The sequence below is a fragment of the Brassica napus genome, chromosome C2 (assembly GCF_020379485.1).
Source record: "Brassica napus cultivar Da-Ae chromosome C2, Da-Ae, whole genome shotgun sequence".
In the NCBI taxonomy this organism is placed as follows: domain Eukaryota; kingdom Viridiplantae; phylum Streptophyta; class Magnoliopsida; order Brassicales; family Brassicaceae; genus Brassica; species Brassica napus.
Window position 1 is genome coordinate 19440454 of NC_063445.1, and position 23398 is coordinate 19463851.

Genomic DNA, 23398 nt, shown 5'->3' on the forward strand with positions numbered 1-23398 from the left:
ACAGGTCCACATCATCGATCCTCTGAACAATCGGCTTTTCATGGACTTCAAGAACATCCATGTAATCCCTCACATGTACCACAGGGACCGAAACTATCCCATAGGTATGAATGCTACTAGAATTAAAATATATTCACATATTTAGATGTTAGTAACCGCAACAGTCGCATGTCTTGGATTCAGAACTTTGTAATGTATTAAAAATATAACTATGTATAAGTAAGTGAAACTAAGTGATTTAGATTGTCTAAAATTATGAAACTAAGAAAAACGTAACATTATCCGGTAGATACAATGGGAGTGGTCTTCAACACGTAAGCCCATTTCGATGACCCTGCAAGTCCAACGATGGTGTTTTACATAAGGTACAACATGTAAGTAGAAAGTAACATATGATCAAAGCAAAATTTATCTATACTGTAATTGACGCACCTTTTTTTATTCTGAATAGTGACAGTCGGATAAAATGAGTGGCAACTGGCGCTCATGCTTATGCCTTCCAGGATGGTCTTGAAAACATGAAGGGTCGTGGACAGGTGATTGTGGTCCTTAAGATGTGGAGGGTCTGGAAATTTTTGAGTAAGTGTAGTTTATGTGTCTAGTTTTAAACGTGATAGTTGAGTAAAACCTTTACTAAACTCATTTACACAGGTTATTTTGGTCCTCCTGGTCTATGGCTTGAGACCGAGGGTGGATTATCTGACTTCAGGTTCAATCCGCGTTTGCCGGAGGTTGAGGAGTTCAGGCAGTCTCTACTACGCAATGACCCTTATGTTCAACGATATGGGGCTGTATGTCTTTTGTAAATCTTGTTGTTCTCAACGTTCTCCATCTTCGTAATTGTCTTTAACTTGGTGAAACTTTGTTTAAATGTTGGTGAACCTATGTCAAATGTTGGTGAAACATCGTGGTTTTATCTTTTTCAGTTTTCCAACTTCGAAAAACATAGATGAACTACAAGTTCGTGCTCCTATAAACTGGTATAAATTTGTGTTTTCACTTAATCAATTGTCCAACTTTGTAAAATTTAGACAAAGTTGAAATTCGTTTTCGTTTAAATAGGTCAGACTTTGTGTTACTTTCACTTTCTCAATTGTCTAACATCGTAAAAATTATAGAAGCTTTTTCGATAGATCAAACTACATAGTTATCCAACTTCACATAACTTAGGAGAAACTTACAAAAAAACTTAGAAAAAAACTGAAAATAGCTGGAAGTCTCTTAGGAATTACTTCATGAATTAATTCCTAGAACTAAAACGACAGCAAGAATAACACAACCTCTTGATATCTTTATCTTGGGCTCCATTATTTTGGGACCTTCACTGACTTCAATTTCTCAAATTATTGTTGCTTTGAGAAATTGAACTTCTTCTTCTAGCATTCGAACTTGGTTGTCCAACTGTTGTATCTCATCGGTGAAAGCTTCATCAACCCATTTGAAGACGTGGTTGTCGTTCTCAAGCTACAACGGATTAAACGTACCAATTAAAAGAAGAACGAGTAAGCCTTCAATAACAAAAGATAAACGGATGTACCCTTAGTGACACCGCATAGATACACCGATAATACCGACAATATGGGTTTTGATTGATTTTGGAGATGAGCTCGGTGATGCACACCCCGCACCAACACTTACTAGGTATTCCCGGAGTTCTTACTCGTCTCCGACCACCGGTCGTGGAAGAAGAAGCGGACATCTCCACTATTTCTCTCTCGGGGTTGGGGGGAGTTCGAATGGGAGAGAGATAAATTAGGGAAGAGAGAGAAAGGAGAAGATAGCGAATGGAGAAAATAAAAAAAGGTCTTTAATACTTCGATTAAACGATTTTGGGGTTTTATCAAATTGGGAAGAGGGAAATTCGAAAAGCTGGGAGGAAAATTTTATTCAAGGATTTTCGTGGTCAAAGTTTCACCAAGTTTTTAGTTTTACAAAAAACATCAAAGTTGTACTTTTTAATTATTTCCATTTATATTAGTTATACTCTACTTGAATGACTGATTTTATAGTTATACCAATTATATTATGTTTCCTTGGTTCATTTCTCATACGATCATGTACACATAAACTTGATTTCTTACCATTAGCAAATTTTTAAATGTAACGAGGTGAGTATTAACGAAAAAGCTATGAGAACTCAGTGTATTTCCTAAATGATTGCTAACAAGCAATGAAATGAAATGAAATTTTTATAATTCTGATTAAATTATAATTTTAATAATAAATCACCATCTTATTACTTCCATGACTTATTAACAAGTTTAGAATTTACAATCATATTACTCAGTTTACCTATCGTAGTTTTACCAGTAAAGGAAAAAAGTTTCACTTGGTTGTACAACACACAAATACAAATTTCACCTCACAACGTTCCCATACGATAAAAACATCAAAACTGAAAGCGAAAGGCTTACAACCTACTTCACCTCAAAACTGAAAGCAAAAGGTTTACAACCTACTCCTCTTCTGTTTCTTCTTAGGGTGTTCATCGTGTTCCAAACTAGTGCCCACATTCTCTTCTTCTCCATATCCACTCTCACGCTCGCTATAATTCTTACTACAAGAGCTTTCTCCAACTCTTGATAGTTGCTTGGTTATTTGAACTATTTGCAATTCTTGGATGTCTTCCACATGAAAAATACTTCTTCTTTGCTCTCTATCCACTGATGTTAGATAAACAAACACATCTTCATCATCCAAAATATATGATTGCCTCTTAGGTTCCACTACCAATGGATTGTAACCCAAATTGAGCTTCTTCGTTAACGGTTCTATTCCCATCTTCCTGCATATCCTCTCCTTCAACAATGAATAAGTGATCTCCTCCAATGATGATATCTTAAAGGATATAGCATACAAACGAGCATCGGTTGGAATCCATTCATAATCATCTCCAGCCTTCGAATAATGTCCATCATAATCAAAGTGTATGTTCGTCGAAAAAAGACACATTGTCTGCAATATAAAAAGATTAAACCATTAAAGTTATACATTGTTATACAGTTATACCATTAAAGTTATACTTCGTTATACCATGTTACAGAGTTTTGTCAGTAATCAGCCCGTATAATCTAACCAAGTTTCCCCAAGTTTCAGAGTTCTAGATGTTTCTCTGAAAACCAAATAGTAATCAGTTTTCTTTGATTCAATCGTCCTTTCATTCCTGACATTCAATCATACAGTTGTTGATTATCCAATTGAGTAATAGACAGACCATCCACGCTTTCCGATCCTTATACACAAATGAATAAGAAATTTTCCATTACTACGAATCGAGTCTTCAATTCCAAATTGTAATCAGCTTTGATTCCCGACATGCAATTATACAGTTGTTGATTATCGAATTTCCTAATAAACAGACCATCCAAACTTTCTGATCATCGACTAGTTCATACACAAATATGAAATCTTCTATCCAAATCAGAATCCCTGTGAATAGAGCTAATCGTTTATGGTGGATGACGATTCTAAAACGATTTGAGACATACCCTGCAAAAAGGAAGCAATAGCTCAATGATTCAGCATCCAAGCGACGAAACCGAGTTAGCAATTCGATGATAGCGAGGAACTCGAAAGAACACCACGACAAGGAAGAGAGAGGATCAAGGGCAGTGGAGGCTCTCTCGAGAGAAGAAGAAATGAATTCGATTAATTAATTATTTCATTAATTTAAGTTTAAATCGGTCAGGGGCACTTTCGACATTAATCACACTCCTAGAGAGTATCAGAATAGAAAAGAGTACCCCAGAATTCGTAAGAGTATGCCAGAATACTTTTTGCCTCATTAAGAGCACCTGAGATTATGACTAAGAAATTAGATCACTTGGAGAGGTGAGAGTACTCTCGAGTTTGTAAACACTTTTTATTATCAATATAATCAGTATTTCTTTTGATCAAAACTGTGTTACAGGAATCTATACGTAAACCGTATCACTTTACGATTGAAACAATCACAGTTTTAAAGAAGTAATATCAATGTACCCGTAACAACACAACACTGCCAAGAACATCTCCTCTTCTGCTTCAGACTTCAGCTGCTGCGTAGTCTTTTCTCACCTTTATTTTTCCTCTTCCATTTTGTGTTTTGCTATTAAAAGCAAAACAGATAAATCAAAACATAAGTTCTTGTTTCCCGGAATCAAAGACTAGTACAATGAGTAAGAAAAGAAACAAACTCACATTGGATATGAAACTGACTGCGTGCTGCTTGGTGAGTTATTGCAATCTCCAATGTTCCTCCACGATACACTCGAGTTTGATCCCTCACTGTCAGTTCCCAATACCTCAATCCCTTTTTGCTCCATATCAAAGCTCTTTCCAAGATCAGAAGAGTCAACCGGAATATGAGAACAAGCAGGGCAGAATGGATAACAGGTCAACTTGATTTCAAAGGTTCTCCAGACTTGAAATCAGGGTACCTAAAACAACTCATCTCTCGCTATCACCAAGTTTTCTCCAATGCTAAGACTAAACAGAGAATCATTCGAAACTGTGCTCAAGTTTCTCTCCAAGCTCTCGGTAACCGATTCTCTGAGGTTGGTCAGATCCTTCTCTATCCATCATTTGAACAGAAGGCTGACAATGCATGACTAACCCCAGAGATTTGTGATCCTGATTTGTCTGATGAACCTTGTAACTCGGATAATTTCAAAGAAAGCCCTGAGAGCTACCTATTATGTCGACTACATTGCCTGAAGACACCGAAGACAAGGAAAGAGATGCAAATCAGCTGTTGGTGATCTCTCTTGAGACGAGCATCACTGACCACAGCAATGCTCCCCAACTGGAACAAAAACCGGCTTCTCATTGTTCTATTCTCTGTTCGTACGTCTTGGATCAACACTCCTACTATCATTAGCGTTTCTATGCTTCTTTAGATGAAAACCCTTTCTATTGTGTCCCTTCTGCTGCTTCGTTTCCATGCCTGAAAAAAAAAAGCAAAAAAGATCTTCTTTTAACTTGCTTCACAATTCGAAAGGAGTCAATGAACGAATCAGAAGCCTTGAAACAATCTTATTCAACACCATGTTTAGCTGAAAAGTCTAATATACATATGTTCTAATGGACCTATCAGTAGTTGAAGTTCAGAATCTCTTTGATGTAAAACAGCATAGATCTAGAAGATATATATAAAGAGGAAAACAGAAGACTTACTTATTATGAATATCCATGTAAAACTCCAATCCACCCTAGCTTTTTTTAACCTTATACTTCACCAGCAACGGCTACATCCTTCACTAATCCTCTCCTCGTGATTCTTCACTGTCTATACATCCAATGTAAAGTGGGCAAAAGATTCGAACAACAAACATAGGATGATTAACATTACCCTCAATAGAGGGAAGAACCAGTATATACATAACACAGTAAAACTTAATCTTGAGGCTTTGAACAATGATGAATCCATCAAACATTAACCGTCTAATCTTTATAAAAAAAAAAACAAAATAAACACACAAGAAATGGATAATCCTTTGAAAATTATGAGGATAAAAGGGGAAAAAGATTGAACAAAATGAAAGAATTAAATCCATTTTGCTCTGCAAATATCTTTAAGCCAAAAGGTATTCCTACAATATATGGATTAGCTCGCCTTAATCAAACAAACCATGGCTGCTTTTGGCGCCAATCTTTTTTTAACTTCTCCCACTCTCGCGCTCCCCCATATTAGCAACTCCACGTGTCAGAACACCAGCTACAGACAACATCTAAGGCTTTTGTCCTGTATCATGTGCTGAGACCAGCCCAGTTCTTGAAGGCAACGAGAGATTCCATCTTCTTGTAATTCCTCTTCCTCAACTTCGGCAACCTAAGCTTCTTATGAGTCTCCATAAACGCCTGCTTATACCTCCACTTATCCACAAATATCTTCATCTCCTGAGACTTCTCCACCACCTGCATCGCCGCATCAAAGAACCCTCCTTTCACCAACGCATACAAGAACGCATCCACTAAACCATGGTCCAGCTTCGACCTCTTCTCCGCATCTACACACGACACCTTCCCTTTGACCTCGTTCCACAATAGCAGGACATTGAAGTACTTCTCCCCGCTCACGTATCCATTGATCAATGACAAGTAGGTCTGGTTATTAGGCTCGTAACGCAAGAAAACCATCCTCCTGAACGTCCTCCTCGCGTCCTCCAACCGTCCCGACTTACAAAAGGCGTGAATGATCGAGTTCCAGTCATGAGAGTTCACTTCCACGCGAGGATCCTCCACGACTTCGTCTAGAAACGCCGCCATCAACTCAGGCCTCTGATTCTCGAGGAGGCCCGTCATGATTGTTAAGTAGCTCCCTTTCAAATCCACCGCTCTTGCCTCTCTCATGTCCCTAAACAACGTGAACGCAGACACGAAGTCCTGGTTCGTCATGGAGGCTTCGATCAATGCGTTATAGATCTCAACGTCTAGCTGTAGACCGGAGCTGCTGATCTCTGTGACCAGCTGAGTGGCTTCAGCTGTTTTGTACTCTTTGCTGTAGGCTTTCAAGATTGGTAAGTAGACGCCAAGCCCCACGGATCCTTCTTCTCCCTGAGCAATCATCTCCTCGAGAACGCTATGTGCTTTATCAGAGAATCCGAGATTGACACAAGCGTTTATGATTCCAAACCCAACTGATCTGTCAATGTCAATGGACTCAGACTCCAATCTCTGAGCTTCGGTTATCAGTGTTGCTAAACTCTTGACGCTTTTACTCTCTATAAACCCTTTCACAATTTCACAAAACGTTTCCTCACCGAAGCTACAATCTCCTCCTTTAAGACTATGGAGTATAACATCAGAAACACTATCTAAATCACCAACCTTAACATATCCGCTAATCATATTCGAATAAAGGATTCTCTTATTAGCAAACCCAAAACCATCCATCAAACTCTCAAGCTCGTTAATCTTCTCCTTAAGCCCCTTTCTTGCATACAAGTAAGCAAGAAACCCAAAGGTAGACTCGTCAGGCTTCACACCAATCACAGACATAGACTCAATCACACTCTCAGCATCGGCTAGAGACTCCATCTGCCTACAACACGCTTCCAGAGATGCATTACACGCAGCTAGATCAGGTTTCATGTAACCAAGCTTCTCATCCGTTGAAAGTCTACAGCTCTCCTTAAACACCTTGAGAAACGAAGCCAAGGTTCCACTTTCGCGGCAGATATCGATAACCAAACCTCCCCAGAGATCAAAGGGGACAAAGAACCTGTTTTTGAACATACACTTGACCAACGCCAACGCGGGGGAAGCAGCTTTGGCTATCTTCATGGATTCGAGAAGAGTGCGGAGAGTGTCGAAGTCGAGCAAGATTGGGTCTTTCTCGATGACGTAAGCAGCGGAGGCGAAGGCGCGTTTGAGTCTGTGCGGGGAGGTGTTTGATTCGGAGAGATGGGTGATGAGGGAGTTGAGGAGAGGCTTCTCGGGGAGGGAAGAAGCAGCGACGAGGGATCTGAAGGCCTTCCATGCTTCGTCGGTGTTGTGGGTTGTTAAGGAGTGGTGGAGGGTGGATTCAAGGGAGGCTTTTTGGTCGTGGGTTAGGGTTTTGGAGGGTTGAGGAGGCGGTGATAAGGAGGGAGTGAGGGTGATTGGTTTGTGGGAGAAGAGAGATGGTTTCAGGAATGAGTAAAGGGATTGACTTTCTGGAGAAGAAGAAGACGATGACAAGTGTTGTCTTCTTCGTTGGATTGAAGTTAGAGTTTTCCTCAACATTGAAGCAGTGAGATCGATCAGAGGCTGTTTTCAGACCACATTCCGACATATTCAGTTTGCTTCCGAGTTTTGTAATGATGAGTATATATTAATAAGAGTACTGAAACAATCACACAAGCTGGAATAGCTCAGTTGGTTATAGCGTGTGGCTGTTAACCATAAGGTCGGAGGTTCGACCCCTCTTTCTAGCGTTTTTGGGGAAATTACTCTTCAAAGCCCCAAAACAAGAATGATAGATAAGGTATGCATGACTTACTGGTAGGGCTGTTCAGGCAAAACCGAACCAAAATAGATAATATGGTTTGGATTTGGTATATACCATACAAACCGAATGGATATGATTTTTAAAAAATCGTAGGATTTGGATATGGTTCAGTATATAACCGAATAAAACCGATAAAAAAATAGAAACATGTAAATATGTATATATTTTATAAAATCATAAGTTAATTTTTTTGCTAATAACTATTACCATATTTTTACAGTAATAAAATAGTCCTAATTTGTAAAACACTTGAACTATAATTAAATAACAATTCATCGCAAATATGCTCCTTATTTTCTTAGTCTTCTTTTGATCTTTTTGCTTTAATTTAGCATTGACTAAATTGAAATAAAGATTATAAATTTGATGATAACAATTAGTGGAAATTCTTCACAATTTTTTTTATCTATAAACGAATAGAGTTTCGTGTTTAATAGAAGAAACATGACTTTAATGAACGCTAAATATGAAATAATATAATAACTTATTTTTTGTGCTTCTGTTTTATTTTTTGTTTTTTGTTTTTTGTTTTTATTATCAAAATTTTGAGCTTTGATTTTAATTATAGATTTAATTATTTTATTAGATGATAGAAACATTTTTTATTTTTGTTCTTTTATTTGAACTTATAATATTTTTTAATAAATGAATGTGTTGACAACAAGACTTTAAAATTCATATAATATGATCCAAAAATAAAGAATTATGTTTTTTGGTATAAAACCGAATAAACCGAAAACCGACGGTATATAAACCGAACCGAACCGAAGTAAATATGAATTTAGAATGGTAGTTATATTTTACTAACCGAAATACCGAAAAACCGAAAAAACCGAACCGAAACCGAACCGATATCCGGATTGAACACCCCTACTTACTGGATACGTTCATACTATATCCTTTTTGGTTAACATTTTCTCAAGAAAAAAAAAGAATATTTAACTATGTACTTGACCTGAATCGTATTTCTGAATTTGATACCAACTCGGATACCATGTCCAATCAGGAACACTATGTTTTTTTATGTTCGTTTGCGTCGATGCGTCTGCGGCTATGTTTTTTTTTTAAGTTTGTTCGTTTCATCGACGCATGTACTTACGTCTACGTCTGCAGCCGAACGCAGCATCCAGCGTCAAACGCCGCTGCGACTTAAATTTCGCGTCTACTTAACCTATTTTACCGTTTTGTCCTTAACCTAATTCACTAATTACCAAAAATATATAACCTAATAGATACAGACGCAACTTTCAATTCTCATAGCTGCAAGCTTTTCTCTTCTCCATCTCTCTCTCGAATCTCAATCTCAAACCTAGCTCTCTCTCTCTCGATCTCTCGAGTTCGAACCCAGCTTCGCTGTATAAATTGGTACTGAGTGTAGTTTACGAGGAACTCCTTTCGAGGTATTTACGAGGAAATATAGCGACCTCCTTACGTGGAATAATTACGTGGTCTTTACGATGAAATTATGTACTTCGTCTTTACGACGAACTGTTTTCCTCGCTAAGTTACGACGAATTGGCGAGGAAATATGCGTTATGACGAACGAGTAACGACGAAACGTGTTTCCTCGCTAATTCCTCGTAAAACTTCTTTTACGACGAACTCACGAGGAATATCGCCGTAGTTAATCTTATGTTTTCTTGTAGTGGAAGTGTTAGTTGTAGCGTATCTGTTATCTCTTTTGTACATTGGTCTTGGTATATATGACATATTGATGATGATTTATTCAATATGGTTTTGTAGATGCTTGAAAGATGGATGTTGGAAGATGAGGATGGTGATTATGATGATGAACTTGGTTTGTTTGATGTGCTTATTATTGAGAGATTGAGTCATAGAACAGATCGAGGAGCAGGATGACGACATGTTCAACAACTTATGTATGAATCTGATCAGCAATGTTATGACATTCTTCGAATGAATCAAAGGACTTTTGAAGCTTTGTGCAAGATGCTAGCTGAGCGATATGGATTGAAAGAGTCTCACAATGTCTATCTTGAAAAATCAAAGGACTTGGTTTTTCTTTGCTTATAACTTTGATTATCATTTTTGTGCGATACTGAAATATTTGTTTTATTTATTTAAGACGATGTATTATTTAGCTTTTGTTTTGTGATAAATATTTTGATAAATATTTTTTTAACCTAGCTTATAATTTATGATAAAAAAATGTTGTTAAATTTGTATATTTGACTAAAAACTATTACCAATTAAATATAATATTTTTATGGATGTAAATATATTTAAACTACATTTTCTTTATTTAAAATACAATTTTACAAATTTAAACTGTATTTTATTTATTTAAAATGCAATTTTACAAATTTATTAAATTTAAATATAAAATAAATGAAATAGTCGCAGGGTCTGTCAAACGGAGAGCACTAAATCAATTTCCTGCGTCTACGTCCAGTGTCTACGTCAATGTCATCCGTCTTCGAAACGAACAACAAGTTGCGTCTGAGTCTGCGTCTGAAAAACGAACAACACCAAAATGAACAGACACAGACGCAGACTCATGCTCAAACACAGAAAGTTGCGGCAACCAAACGAACAACACTATTGATAATAAATTATATGCTAAAAAAGGTTTTATATCTACAGAAAATATTGAACCAACTAGATGCTGATGTTGAACACAAATTTGAGAAGCTTGTGTTTTGAGAAACCACCTAAAATTACTTTAAAAGCATTAATCTAAGTTAGATAAAGCTTTTGTAGTTGAGCCTGAGGAAGGTGTAAACATAGACTATAGATAGGAAAAGGGAGATGTTTGCTAATAATCAAAAGGAACTTTAAGAATCAGCTTGAATGGATGGATGAGACTTGAGATAAATCAGCTTGGGAAAGAGATTGGTATCAGATTCTTGGCCACCACAAGCGGCACCCGATTCCCAAACTCGTCCCCCATAAAACCTAACTTGAATCCAAAAGATATTCTTAAGCATTCAACTACCAACGTCTTCCCATTTTTTTATATAGGATTAGGAGGAGCAATCTTTTGGAGACCAAAAGTTTATTGACTCGCCGCCATTTTCTGTATGAATACCTAATAGCCTCTCAGCTTTAAGATTGTATACGTCTCTACTTTCCACGTTAACTAGCATAGTGGAAAGAACACAACCCACAATGAAAGAAGTCAGTCCGTACTCCTTAACTTGATCGTGAGCTAATAATTCTTTTTTTCCTTTCCGAACGATAACAACAATATCACCAAATTACTAAACCCATGTCTTTTGTTTAAGTACAAAGTGACAAAATACAAGATGTCACGTCTACTATTTCTCATTTTTTATGTTGGGTAATCTTGAGTTATATAAACACATGATAAAAATCACATTTTTAGTCATTGTTACGGCACTCTATATGCATTTTTTCTTTTTTGAAACACACGGCACTCTATATGCCATATTATATAATTGGTGGCATAGTGATAGGTTCCAAGACCACCCGACCACTTCCAATGGGGATTCTTCTCATTCTTCCCATTGAAACTCTTAAAATATGTATTTTATATATATATATAGGGTTCACATAGGCAAAGACTTTTAAAATGAAATTTTAAGAGCCTTTGCCTATGAGTTCCACAAAAATTGTGGATTCCATATATATATTTATACCTATATAATATATACATACATATATATACATAATACATATTTTAAAAGTGCCATCGGAGGTGCTCTAAAATATGAAAGGTTCAAAGAAACAAAAGGATATAAAAAGAATAGAAACAAAAGAGCATCTCGTCCTCCGGATTTACAAAACAAAGAAAAAAAAGGTTTTTAGACTTGTACATCACAAGTTACTAAGCTACTAACCCAGCATAATGATGTCTCTCGACCAACCTAATTATAGGAACTCCACAAGAACCAGAAAAGTAACAGCAGCACTATCCGATTTGCACAACCCATAAGCCGTTGGCAAAATCAAAGCTCATCCATTGCAGCAACCAACCGTGTGTCCTAACCCATCATGACAAGCATAACTACACCGGCTAGTAAGAAGAACACCGTGTTAGTTCGGTCTGACAACTTCACTCCAGAGTTCGGATCACCTAGTCCGCCACTCCCGACCGGTCCAAGAGTAGTACCCGGGAACACTGAAGATGAGGAAGAAGTAGGCATCCCCGTGGAAGTGGAAGGAGTCCCAGTGTTGGGCATTCCGGAAGTGGGGTTCCCGGTGGACGGAGTCCCGGTGGATGGGAAGCCACTGGTTGGAGTCCCGGTGGTTGGGGTCCCACTTTTTGGGGTTCCAGTGGACGGGGTCCCACTAGAGCTGCAAAAGTAGCCAAAAATATCAGTGATTAATTATATAAAAGGATTTTAAAAAAAAAATTTGTTGATTATTTAAGATCAATGGATAATGCACATCTTGATCATGTGAATGATTAATTGTTTTTTGATATTCTTTCTAAAGGTGAACTGAACAGAAATGATACAATTGTTATCAGGGATCCTTGTCTATATTCTATCATTGTGTCTCCAAAAAAAGATCAAATAATTAAAATCGCATTTTTAAAATAATAAAAATTAGTTTAGTCGGTGGTAAAGAAACATTACTAAACATTTGATCAAAAAAAAAAAAAAAAAAAAACATTACTAAACGCATCATGAGCTTCTTTTACTGATAAAACAACAACACGTAAACAACGAACAAGAATGGATACAGACAAACTTAACATACCTGGAACCAGATAAACAGCTTGAAGCCGCTGCAAGATTCAGAAAGAGAAAAAAAAAAAAAGAGACAAGAGTAAATCTATAGATTTGATTAATTCCAAAAACATAATGGGTCATAATAAAGTTGAATACTTGACGGAGGGGAGCTAGAGATGACGGCGGCGCCGTTAAAATCACATGTGGCACCGGAAGAAGCTTTCTTCTGGTAGTAACTGTTGACAGCGACGTCACAGTGGTTTTTGATGGTGTTAGGTTGGTAACAAGCTCCGTTCAGCTGGATCTGAGTACAGTCAGCTCCAGCTCCACAAGCATAGTCTATTGCCTTCTGAAGCACTTGCTCGTTACCGTCTTTGCACACACAATAAGCCGCATCTTTTTAAAGTTTCCCCCAAACAGAAAAATCAAGATCATTAGAACCAAACCAAGAAGCAAATCAGATTTTGAAGTTTCACATCTCTTAGATTTATACAAGAGATCTCATAACTAGCAAAAAGATAGATACACATATATACACTTTTCAGAACTGGCACAAGAAGAATGAAACAGAGGATATAAAAGGGCTTACTTGAGGTAATCATTGAGAGAACCAAACACAGAGGAAGTATAACAGACATGACTCTTGCTGGGTTCTTAGAGATCTATTGCGAGAGAGAGATAATCTTGTAAGGAACTTTCTTTTCTTGGGTTCAAAGACGGTGCGAGCGATAAAGAGAGGGAGTTCTAGACAATAGTGGCAAGTGTGTGTGATGGTGTTTAGACATACAATTATAGACGACCACAGTCCAACACTTTCTCTTTTTCTTCGGCTTTTTCGACCAGAAGTTTACTTTATTTACCAGTGGTGCCACCTCGATTTACGTAACTCAAATGTGTTCCTTTACAACACCTGCCTTTTTGTGATTAAAACTCTAGCAACGGTCAAAAGTTAACCCCCCCCCCCCCCCCCCCCCCCCCCCCCCCCACATTTAATAAAGGGGAATTACGCGACATGTACGTAGCAAAAAAAGAACTATATAACCATTACAACGCTATGATATCTTATATAATTTTATGAAATCTTCCAACAATATCCTTTATATGCGTGAAAAGTTGAAAGTCATTTTTTAATCTAGCAGTTGGAAAGTGTGTTTACTTATGAACCTCTCGCATGCGAAACAGAAAATCTAGGTGAATAGAACGATTGTGCGTAAGAAGGAAAAATGGTTAACTCGACGAATAACGATTGTTCAGAGCGACATCAATTGGCTCTTCAAAGTCAGGGTTACAAAGTATCTTCCATTTTCAAAGCGGCGTGAGCGATTGCAGAGCACAAGTCAATCAATCAAGGTAATTCCAAGATGATTTTATAGCATAAAGGACACACCATTTCAAAGTTATGAAACTCTATTTTTTAGACTATTAAATTTCAGTAAGTCGAATATGATTGACTAGAATTATGGGGTCAAACAACAATTTCATTGACAGTGAGATAAATATGTGAATCAATATCTTTAATAATATGAAGAATAATGCGATGAGTGGATTGGGGAAGATGAACAGTATCTCGCGTTATATGTTCCATACTATATTTAAATTACAGTATAGTATAATACACTTCTCTTTCTATTCTTTTACAAATTGTATCTCTTTCTCTGCCTCCTAATTTTTTTGTCACTACTTGATCAATTGCATTATTTTTTCCTCCAAAACCGTCGCCACTCATCATCTCATCTTCTTCTTTTCTTCTATTCTATTTTATAATCACAGATGCTCAGCATTGGCAGTTGGCTAGTTACGAACCAACTAGGCGGGCATAAAATAATCAACAATTACTTCAATTTAGGATGGATATAGATCATACAATTAGCTCTTTCAGATGCTCAGCATGGGCAGTTGGCTGAGTCGCAGCTAAAGACAAATTATGCTAATGGGATCCCATATTTTTTCAGTCATATTTGTACACCAGCTGTGTCCCGTCAGTTGGTTATTTGTATCAACATTTTATGTACTATCTTCTTGTAAACTATTTATATATTCTTCATGTCCACTACATCCTGGTGTTCTTTCTACAGTCACTTTTCTTATACTATCACTATTTTTATTTTTCAAACTCTTGATAGCGACGAAGAAGAGGGATTTCAAGAGAGTGCGTGAAAATTTGAGTTCGAGAACAGAAAATTTGAAATTAGCGATGAACGATTCGGTCGTGCGGCGTTAAGTAGGATATTGAAAGTTAGGGCCTTTACTATACCACCTGACATGATAGTATAGTGTGATTTATATACATATGCCATTATTGTCTTGGATGGTGTGAAAAGTCACTATGCGTCACTTGCAGTTGTAGCGAAGAAATACAGTTGCAGCCTTCTCGACCTTCACCCCTGACCAACTCCCGTAATGATATGTTAGTAGATACTATAATACATACTTTTATAGTATAGTATCGACTAACCTTCCCACCTGGGGTTATTCTATATCCCAAATTGTGCAACTTCATATCTAACTCGCGCATTTTTTCTTGTTTTTTTTTGTTTTTCTTCTTTATTCACCTCGATCCTATTATTGTCACCATCACTATTACTGATTGTTTTGTCGCCACCGCCATCTTCTCTTCGACCATTTTCACCACTTGTCATCTCTTCCACCTCCAGTGTAGGTTCTTTTCCTCCCCCCACCACATATTCTTCTTTTTTACTTTACGTAGCAACAACAACATCTCTTCATCAGCCGCTCTTATACATTCACTTTTACTGCTATCAGTTACAAAATGATCTAAAAAGATAAACTAAATTGTATTTTTTTTTGTTTCATTCTATTATGATTGGTAGCATAAGAAATTTGGTAGATGCTCTGGTGTGTTTCTGCTTCGACTAACCTATACATTGTATAGTCTAGAATATTATAGCTGGTGTGGTGTTTTTGTTGACGTTTGTAACATGTTTCTCTTTTCACCATGTATATTTGTATTAGTGCTTCGACTGTATTATATGGTTTATAGTATAGTATATTTCAGTCATCTTCGCCACACAATGTGACGCGCATATACTCACGCGCACGAGAGTGGAAGGAGAGAAATGTCAAGGTTTGAGTCTAATTGTCACATCAACTATTCAATGGCTATATTCTTAATTTTTTGAGCTCTTATGAATATTGGGCAAAATCACCCTTTAATAAATATAAAAGGGAATATTAATTTTTATATAAACTTGATTGATAGTACAGTAGTTAAGCTTTTTTATATAAAACAAATAAATTTAAAACTGGAAAAATATAAAGCAAACTAAATACTATTAATTTATCCGATAACTATTTTTTATAAAATAAAATATCAGAAATAGACCATAAACCAAACTATACTTAAATGTAAATTAAACATCCCTAATTTGAACGTTGCCGCTAGAACCGTATTGTTTTTAGATAATCTCTTAATTGTTCCAGAACAACTAAAAAAATAATTAATCAGAGAGAATTATGTTCAGATGTAAGATACCCATCCAGAAATTTTTGCAATTCAATCATGCATGATGGAATCGTATCTCGCAACTCTAAGAAAATATGCTAGACGGACTCAATTGGGAATTAGATCGTGCTACTTTGAAATCGAATTGTGTTTTCGCAATAGTCCATAATGTGTAGTTCCGTCTAATTAAACATTGAACTTCCAAATGGAACATATTTATCAAAATGTAATTCAAAACTTGAAGCTTTTAAACCATCTGGGCTGGCTTGTATTCCTGAGCCTATGGAAAACTTGTTGGTCCGTAACTTTTACAGCATATGCCTTTTTCGCTTATTATTGGTTTACTGTGTGATCTAGAGACCTTGTTCTACTCTAGGCGATGACTGTAAGCATGGGTGGGTAAGCCCTTTTTAAGTTTGACTATAAAGGAAATGCATTTGTTGTTGTGAATGTAAACTTACTGCAAATTTTAGAGTGGTACATGTAAAACTGTCAATTTTGGTTCTATATACTAAATAAAAAACTTTATATCATGTATGCGGTGCGGATCATTCCTCATATATCAGTGCATTGCAGCAAAAGTTGATCTGGTCTTTTGTAGATGTCTTTGTTTTTGTGGATGACATGATCTTTTCACAACAGAAATCATCGGTAGTAATACATATTTGAAGAGTTTGGACCATGAATGATAAAATATATATATACGGATCATAAGAAGCAGAATTTTGATGAACAGTGAATTACAATGGGCGAAAGATTTGTCGCATTCTTTTAACACATTAATAACAGAGCTTTACTATGGCACTAAGACGGCTTTACGTATCGCCACAAGTTTTTTGTTCAGAGCATCTCCTAAGAAAATTCTATAATTTTAAATATAGAATTTTTTGGTCTACAAAAAAAACTTTAAAACTTCAAATTTAGAGTTTAGGAGCAAAAATTTAAATGTGAAATTTTACTACTCAAAACTTTAAATTTGAATTTTCATCTTTTTATTTATATTTTAGTTCTTATAATTAATTACAAATCTCATTTATGATTCTTAAATATTTTTTCGTTTATCGTTTCAATCCTTAAAAATTTTATATTTCATAAATATTTCAAATTTATTTTTATAAATTCAATTTTTACACATAAAATTAAATAAAAGTTTTAAAATAAAATTTATACTATTTTAAAATTAGAATTAGACAACAATAATATTACCAAAAAAAAACTTAACAATTTTTTTAAAGGTACTCGAAGACATAATTATAACACAAATTAAAAATATTACAACAATGCTAATTAATAATCTTGCAAATTTTCTCCGGAACCTCCAAAATATTTGTATAACCGAAATGGAGCATTATAAAAATAATTTTATGGCATAATGTGGTATTTTGCTTGTAGTTCAATATTTAATTATGTATTTCTATTTATAAGTGTATATTTTAGTGTAATATTTTATTGATTAATATTAATGTAATATTTTTATATATGTGCTAGTTATTTATAAAAGATATGAATTTACATTAATTATGATAAATATAAAGACTATAGTGAAAAATACAAATAATCTATATTATTAAAAGAGAAGTACCCATTTGAAAATGTTCTTACTTCATTAATTAAACTCCATTTTTTTGTTGCTTGTCTTTTTCAGTTGCATTTATGAAATATCCTAAAACGAATAAAACTGCTTAATTTATTACTTGTCTTTTCAGTTACATTAATGAAATATGCTTAAATGAATTTAAACTTCCTATTTTATTGTTTGTCTTTTTCAGTTACCTTAATGAAATATCCTTAAATAAATTTGGACATAATGTCATTTAATCAACCAAAAAAACTCATGAATTATATTTACGTGCATAATTTTAATAATGGAGATTTTTAAAAACGTGCATCATTAAAATGTTACCTAAAACATGCAGCTCTAATATATAACATGCATCAATAAAACTAGAATTTGACTCACACAATTGTACGGATATTATTTTCAGTTGATTAAATTAAAAATAATTATTTATTCAAAAAATATTTAAGAATGGCTATGGTTTTAAAAATTATATGGTATTATTTGCTCATAACTCATTTGTCATTTGATAAATTGTTAGAAAGAAAATTTTAGCATAATATAACTCAATTGTCATTTGCTAAATTTATGGTTTTTATTTATATTTTTTATTATTTAATTATAATATTTTCATTTTATATTTGAAAGATAAATGGATTTTCTTTCAAACAATATTTTTGTAAATGTATTTTTTAAAAAATAATCAATTAAAATTGTTATTATCATTGAATATCATTATTTTTGACATAATATGAGTTTTCGTTTACATCAAAACTTATCATATTTTAGGATAATTTTAATTTAAAATGTAATTTTCATATTTTTCAAACAAATTCTAAAAATATTTTTTAAATATTTTGTTATAATTGTTAAAAAAATATTGAGTTGCATTTCAAATAAAAAGGTAAAGATATTAAAAATATTCTAATTAAAATATGTAAAATTTAATATAGTTTTAAGGAAATGGTTAAAATAAAAAAAATTACACTTAAAATAATCATGATTTTTGTTAACTGGGCGGATCATTATTTATATGATATCGCACACGAAAGAAACATTTTTTTTTTAAATTATCTAATTAAGTCTATACTCATTTTTTAAATATTTTTTATATAATATCACACATTCGTAAAAAAATAGATAGTTTAAGATGCAAAAAAAAATATTTACTTAATGAATATAATATGAACGAATATTACAAATACATCATTTAATAAAATAATTAATTAAAAACTGAAAATTCATATCCGCGCTGGCGGGCGGGTCATGGTCTAGTTTTGAAATTAAACTTGAAGTTTTGTTTTCTCGGAGAAGAACACCTTAAATTTCAAATATAAAGTTTTGAAAACTTCAAAATAGAGAGTTCATTTAAGGATGCTATTACAAACAAATGTATGACACCAATTGCACACTTGCATTATATTATCACTATATATTCAAAATGACGTAGATCTCAACATTGTTCGAAACATCCATTTTTCATCACATAGCAACTAGAAGATATATATTTCACCAAGCAATAAAGCTCGACCAAATTTATCACCCTATAAAGTTATTAGAAAAAAGTCTCAAATAAATGTAGAACTCAAAAGGATTAGCAAAAATAGTATCCGGAAATCCTCCATATTTTTTTCCCAAGTGCACATACATGCATCTACATGTGGGACATAACTAGTCAGTAGATTTATTCAAGTTGAGTTACATCAGAATTATACTATATATACCTTAAGAAACCGACGCCATTGATCAACATTGAAATAATATAGAGATCTCTGCTTACAACCCGTTGTGGCTGTATTGTTTTCCAGTCTGCAATATCTTCTATAAAAGTAGTTAGTACCTCTCCTTATTTGTTACCAAGGTTGTGATGATTTGCTGAGGGTACCTGGGAGATTATATCAAACACGGCAGACATTCATATATGTCATTTTCATCTTTGAAACAAAACATACAAGCACACATCCCCTACTGATAAAATGTAACAGATATATTCGTTTTTTCGTAATGTGAATGGTGTATAATTTGGTCATGTGGTTTATGAACAAACGTTCTAAGTCATTATTGTACGTTCGTAATAAAGGGCTTTACTCGCGGGGCTAAGATGCTCATATATCTCTTCTTAATAATTTTCTGATCCCCTTTTCTTTCTTGGCTGCCTTTAGCTAAAACAGAAAGTATTTATTCCTGTGACCTAACACATTACCCTCAGAAATTAATACACACACACACACACATATATATATATATATATATGCTTCATGCATGTATCTCATATATACATGTACATAGAATAAAATTCGATACACCAGGACACAGTCATGCATACACATAACTGAGTTATAATGTGAATACATAGATTAAGGGTTAATATAAATAAAGGGGGAGAGTTTCAGCATAAGAGTGACACTAGATTAAGAGGAGTAGTTGAGCTTCGTTACATATTAATATTTGTTGACATTTTTATAATCCTGCCTACATATATGCCCTAGAGCGAGAGGAGTAAGACAAAAGGCGCTATACGCCGGTGCTTGATCCTAATGCAGTCACTAGAAAGTAATAATAGACATTTGGTTTACTAAATGAATAGATAGATAGTGAGGCAATCATCCACTTATTATATATGCATCATCCAACTTTTATATGCGTTCTACAAAAAAATGCATTACTATAAAGGAAAAAGAAAAAAAAGCACTGGCCGACATATCTATCAAATGATCAAATATTGTGCCACGAGAGATGATGAGTTGCATCAATGATTAGACTAACACGATAAATATTCTCACATATATATATTCATAAGTACATCTACATCAAATAGACTCGTTCCTGTCAAAGTATGAGAATTTTCATCCACTGAATATATCTCTTGATTTGGGATTTTAGTTTTGGACTAGAAAAAGTAACCTTTATGCCTTTGTGGTCCAATAAAGGTGTTAAACCCTTGCGAACCGAAAAAATATATATTTTCTTCTCTGTATAGAATTCAGTCGTAATCATATATATTTAGACGAACACGGACAAATAAAAAGATATATAGGAGCATTACCTCAAGTATTGCGCATGGTTTGAGGTACAATATCACCAAGCAAGCCTTCTTCTGGTGGATTAATAGACGACACTGCAGCAGGTCCTTCAGTAGTAGATTGGGGTAATCTCAGCGAAGAAGTATTGTCTCTGTGGAGTTGATGAAGGAGTTCTTGGTAGTAATAAGGATCTGGCAATGGAGGAGGGAGAAGATGATGGGATGTGAAGTTACTAGGGTCGTGAGCGGTGAGGATTCCACCACGAGGGAATCCAGTGGTTTGATGGCAATGTTGTCCTTCGTATGTTGTGATAACTATCGATGGATCTTCAGATGATCGTTCCACTCTCTTCTTCACCGTGCATCTGCTGTTCGTGCATCTATAGTAGCTCCTATATAAACAGTAGAAGTTGTCAGGTTTATCTACTGATCTAAGTGTTGTACCATGTATATATGTAATTTTGCTTTAGTTAATATATACATGTGAAAATTAATTTAAGATGACAAGAAAGTGATGATAGCTAGCTTGGAGACCTTGGGAATGGACTATTTTTGACAGCCTTCTGTCCATATTTGCGCCATCGATATCCATCTTCAAGATTATCCACATCACTCTTGGTCATGAATGCGAATCTTGGCTGCCGGATTCGCTTCTGAGCCTTCTTCTTCTCCTTCTTTCTACAAATAACATCAAAAGATTATTAATATATCACCATGCATCAGATTATTATTAATTTAAGAGCCGGTTCTTAAATTTTTTAGTTAAAATTTAAGAAACGGGTTCTTATATTCCGTTAAGAACCCAACCTAAGAACCCCCAATAATCATGCTCTCAGAAACTACAGAAAAACCAATCAATCCACCAAAACATCTCACAAAAACATTAATTCTGTAATGCTAATGCCACCACTGTCAAACTTCCATAAAAATATCTATAACAATACTTTCATGAACCTAAACATGTAATGAAAAAACGTTACTAGAGTTAAAGCGTAGACTCGTGATCATGATCATTTGCAATAACGATGTAAAATCATACTGAGCGGCACTCATTTTCATGGATGGTGGACTCCGAAACCCTACATATCAATTAGAGCATGATTTATTACGATTTACGAGACGAGAATTATAAAATAATCCAGGGTTTTGTTTTCACTATTAGATAACAATTACATCACAAAAACGTGAGACACTTTTGACCTAATTAACATTAGTTTAATAAAAAGAAAGGACGAGGAAGAGATGTAGAGTGCACGCAAACATCACACAGCCGCAATAGCGGCGCTGTGCGTTCATCATTATTGTCCTTGTCTTCACTGGCACCGACGATTCATCACAAAATTACTAAATTCACAATTATTTTGTACGGACGAATCGATTCTACATTTTTCTTGCGATGATACAATGCGACAAATAAAAAATAAATGAAAAGGAAATTTTATTCGCGTTATGTCTTTGGCCTTAAGTTAATACACCACCACCAATATGATGTGTAAAATTACGATCAGACCCCTGCGAAAGGAGACATATACGTGTTTCTTGTCTCATCGTCTATATATGCGGAAAGGAAAGGAAAAAAAAACTCACGGCGTCTCCGGTGCTTTCGCGGCGGAGGCAGTTGAGTTCTCAGTTGGATCCTCGCTAGAACTGGAGGTGGCGGGGAGATTAGTAGAGGTTGAAACCTCTGTAACGGCAACAGAAAGAGCAGCTGCGGGGGATGAGGAAGATGAAGGAGTAGAGGGTAGAGTGGTGGTGGTAACGGAAGATGGGACACCGGAAGTTGGTGTTAAACCGGTATCAAACCGGAGGGAGTGAGGATGATGATGATCGGATTGGGAGGAAGCGTGGAGGTTCCCGACAAAGTCAGAGAAGATGTCGGAAGTGTTTCTGTGGAAGAAGTGAGAATCTGGAGCTGTGAGTTGTGTCCAAGAGGAGTCGTGGTTGGTCAGATCGGGATTTTCAGGATCGTTCATGATGAGATGTAGAGAGAGAGAGGTAGCTAGGGTTTGTTTGCAATTGGAAGAGAGAGAGAGAAGAAGAAGAAAAAAAAGACTCGAAGCCCATTAAAGTGCAGTGTCTCGTCAAACACCGATCAAAGACTCTTTTCACTCTTTTGAATTTTTTTCTTTTTAATTTCTTGAAACATATTGTGAAATACGTAAACTTAAATAATAATTCATGAGAGAGAAGAGTACATTAATTTAAGCTGAAAAGTGGGTCCCGAATCTACTTTTCCCTCCTAGATCGACCCCTATTTTAGGAGTCAGATTCGCATTTACACTTTCTTTACCTTTTTGTTATTTCAGTTTTTTTTTATAAAAAAATAAAAGATGAATTTATTTATTTATTTTACTTTGTCTATTCATGCATGGGAGTAGTTTACATTTATATATAATAACTACAACACGCTCTCTTCGATTTGCAATAAAAAATCTTATATATTAAAAGAACATTCGCTACCTTCATTGAAGTGTGATTTTTAAAAAAAATAGAGCTAATGGACATTTAATCTGTAATTTTATTATTTAAATTTTGGACCTAATAGAAATTTTTATTGGGCTATCAATAATTGAATTTAAACAATAGATGATCTATTGGATTTATAGATAATATAAATTAAATAGATATAATTTAATGTTGTAATACTATATTTCCATATGTTAAATATTTAAATATTTGTCGATGTTAACTTTTAAAATTATAAAGATTTTTTTTTAATTAACAAAAA

General features: G+C 34.9%; 3 protein-coding genes, 1 non-coding gene and 1 pseudogene across 5 annotated transcripts; 1 reads left to right on the forward strand and 4 right to left on the reverse strand.

The window, feature by feature from the left end:
- Positions 1–4104: 4104 nt before the first annotated feature.
- LOC106355993 lies at positions 4105–4922 on the reverse strand (annotated as a pseudogene).
- Positions 4923–5355: 433 nt separating this feature from the next.
- LOC106354483 (pentatricopeptide repeat-containing protein At1g69290) lies at positions 5356–7760 on the reverse strand. The gene has a single exon (XM_013794428.3). The coding sequence runs from the start codon at positions 7702–7704 to the stop codon at positions 5728–5730; it is 1977 nt and encodes a 658-aa protein (XP_013649882.1). The 5' UTR covers positions 7705–7760; the 3' UTR covers positions 5356–5727.
- A 61-nt stretch (positions 7761–7821) lies between these two features.
- TRNAN-GUU lies at positions 7822–7895 on the forward strand. The gene has a single exon. It is a non-coding gene; the product is annotated as a tRNA-Asn (tRNA).
- Positions 7896–11613: 3718 nt separating this feature from the next.
- LOC106354482 (PLASMODESMATA CALLOSE-BINDING PROTEIN 4) lies at positions 11614–13473 on the reverse strand. The gene is made up of 4 exons (XM_013794427.3): positions 13217–13473; positions 12784–13023; positions 12656–12683; positions 11614–12247 (listed from the first exon to the last, which is right to left on the reverse strand). The coding sequence occupies exons 1-4, from the start codon at positions 13263–13265 to the stop codon at positions 11935–11937; spliced, it is 630 nt and encodes a 209-aa protein (XP_013649881.1). The 5' UTR covers positions 13266–13473; the 3' UTR covers positions 11614–11934.
- Positions 13474–19225: 5752 nt separating this feature from the next.
- On the reverse strand, positions 19226–22804 carry LOC106355991 (probable WRKY transcription factor 57). Of its 2 annotated transcripts, XR_007319767.1 has the most exons (5): positions 22258–22795; positions 21205–21348; positions 20695–21062; positions 19373–19533; positions 19226–19302 (listed from the first exon to the last, which is right to left on the reverse strand). XR_007319767.1 is itself a non-coding variant. In XM_013795844.3 (4 exons), the coding sequence occupies exons 1-3, from the start codon at positions 22641–22643 to the stop codon at positions 20696–20698; spliced, it is 897 nt and encodes a 298-aa protein (XP_013651298.2). In that variant the 5' UTR covers positions 22644–22804; the 3' UTR covers positions 19226–19533; position 20695. The 2 variants fall into 2 exon arrangements, 1 of the variants encoding a protein (XP_013651298.2); XM_013795844.3 differs by having other exon boundaries at positions 19226–19533; positions 22258–22804.
- Positions 22805–23398: the final 594 nt, after the last annotated feature.

Bases quoted from the DNA above. Each gene is read 5' to 3' on its own strand.
- LOC106354483 (XM_013794428.3), bottom strand. From the start codon at position 7,704: ATGTTGAGGAAAACTCTAACTTCAATCCAACGAAGAAGACAACACTTG.
- LOC106354482 (XM_013794427.3), bottom strand. From the start codon at position 13,265: ATGTCTGTTATACTTCCTCTGTGTTTGGTTCTCTCAATGATTACCTCA. The intron at 13,024-13,216 runs GTAAGCCCTTTT...AACTTTAAAAAG, and splicing joins TCTCTCAATGATTACCTCAA to ATGCGGCTTATTGTGTGTGC. The intron at 12,248-12,655 runs GTATGTTAAGTT...CTACTTTTGCAG, and splicing joins AGCTGTTTATCTGGTTCCAG to CTCTAGTGGGACCCCGTCCA.
- LOC106355991 (XM_013795844.3), bottom strand. From the start codon at position 22,643: ATGAACGATCCTGAAAATCCCGATCTGACCAACCACGACTCCTCTTGG. The intron at 21,349-22,257 runs GTGAGTTTTTTT...TGTTATTTGTAG, and splicing joins GCGAAAGCACCGGAGACGCC to AAAGAAGGAGAAGAAGAAGG. The intron at 21,063-21,204 runs GTCTCCAAGCTA...CTGTTTATATAG, and splicing joins AAAAATAGTCCATTCCCAAG to GAGCTACTATAGATGCACGA.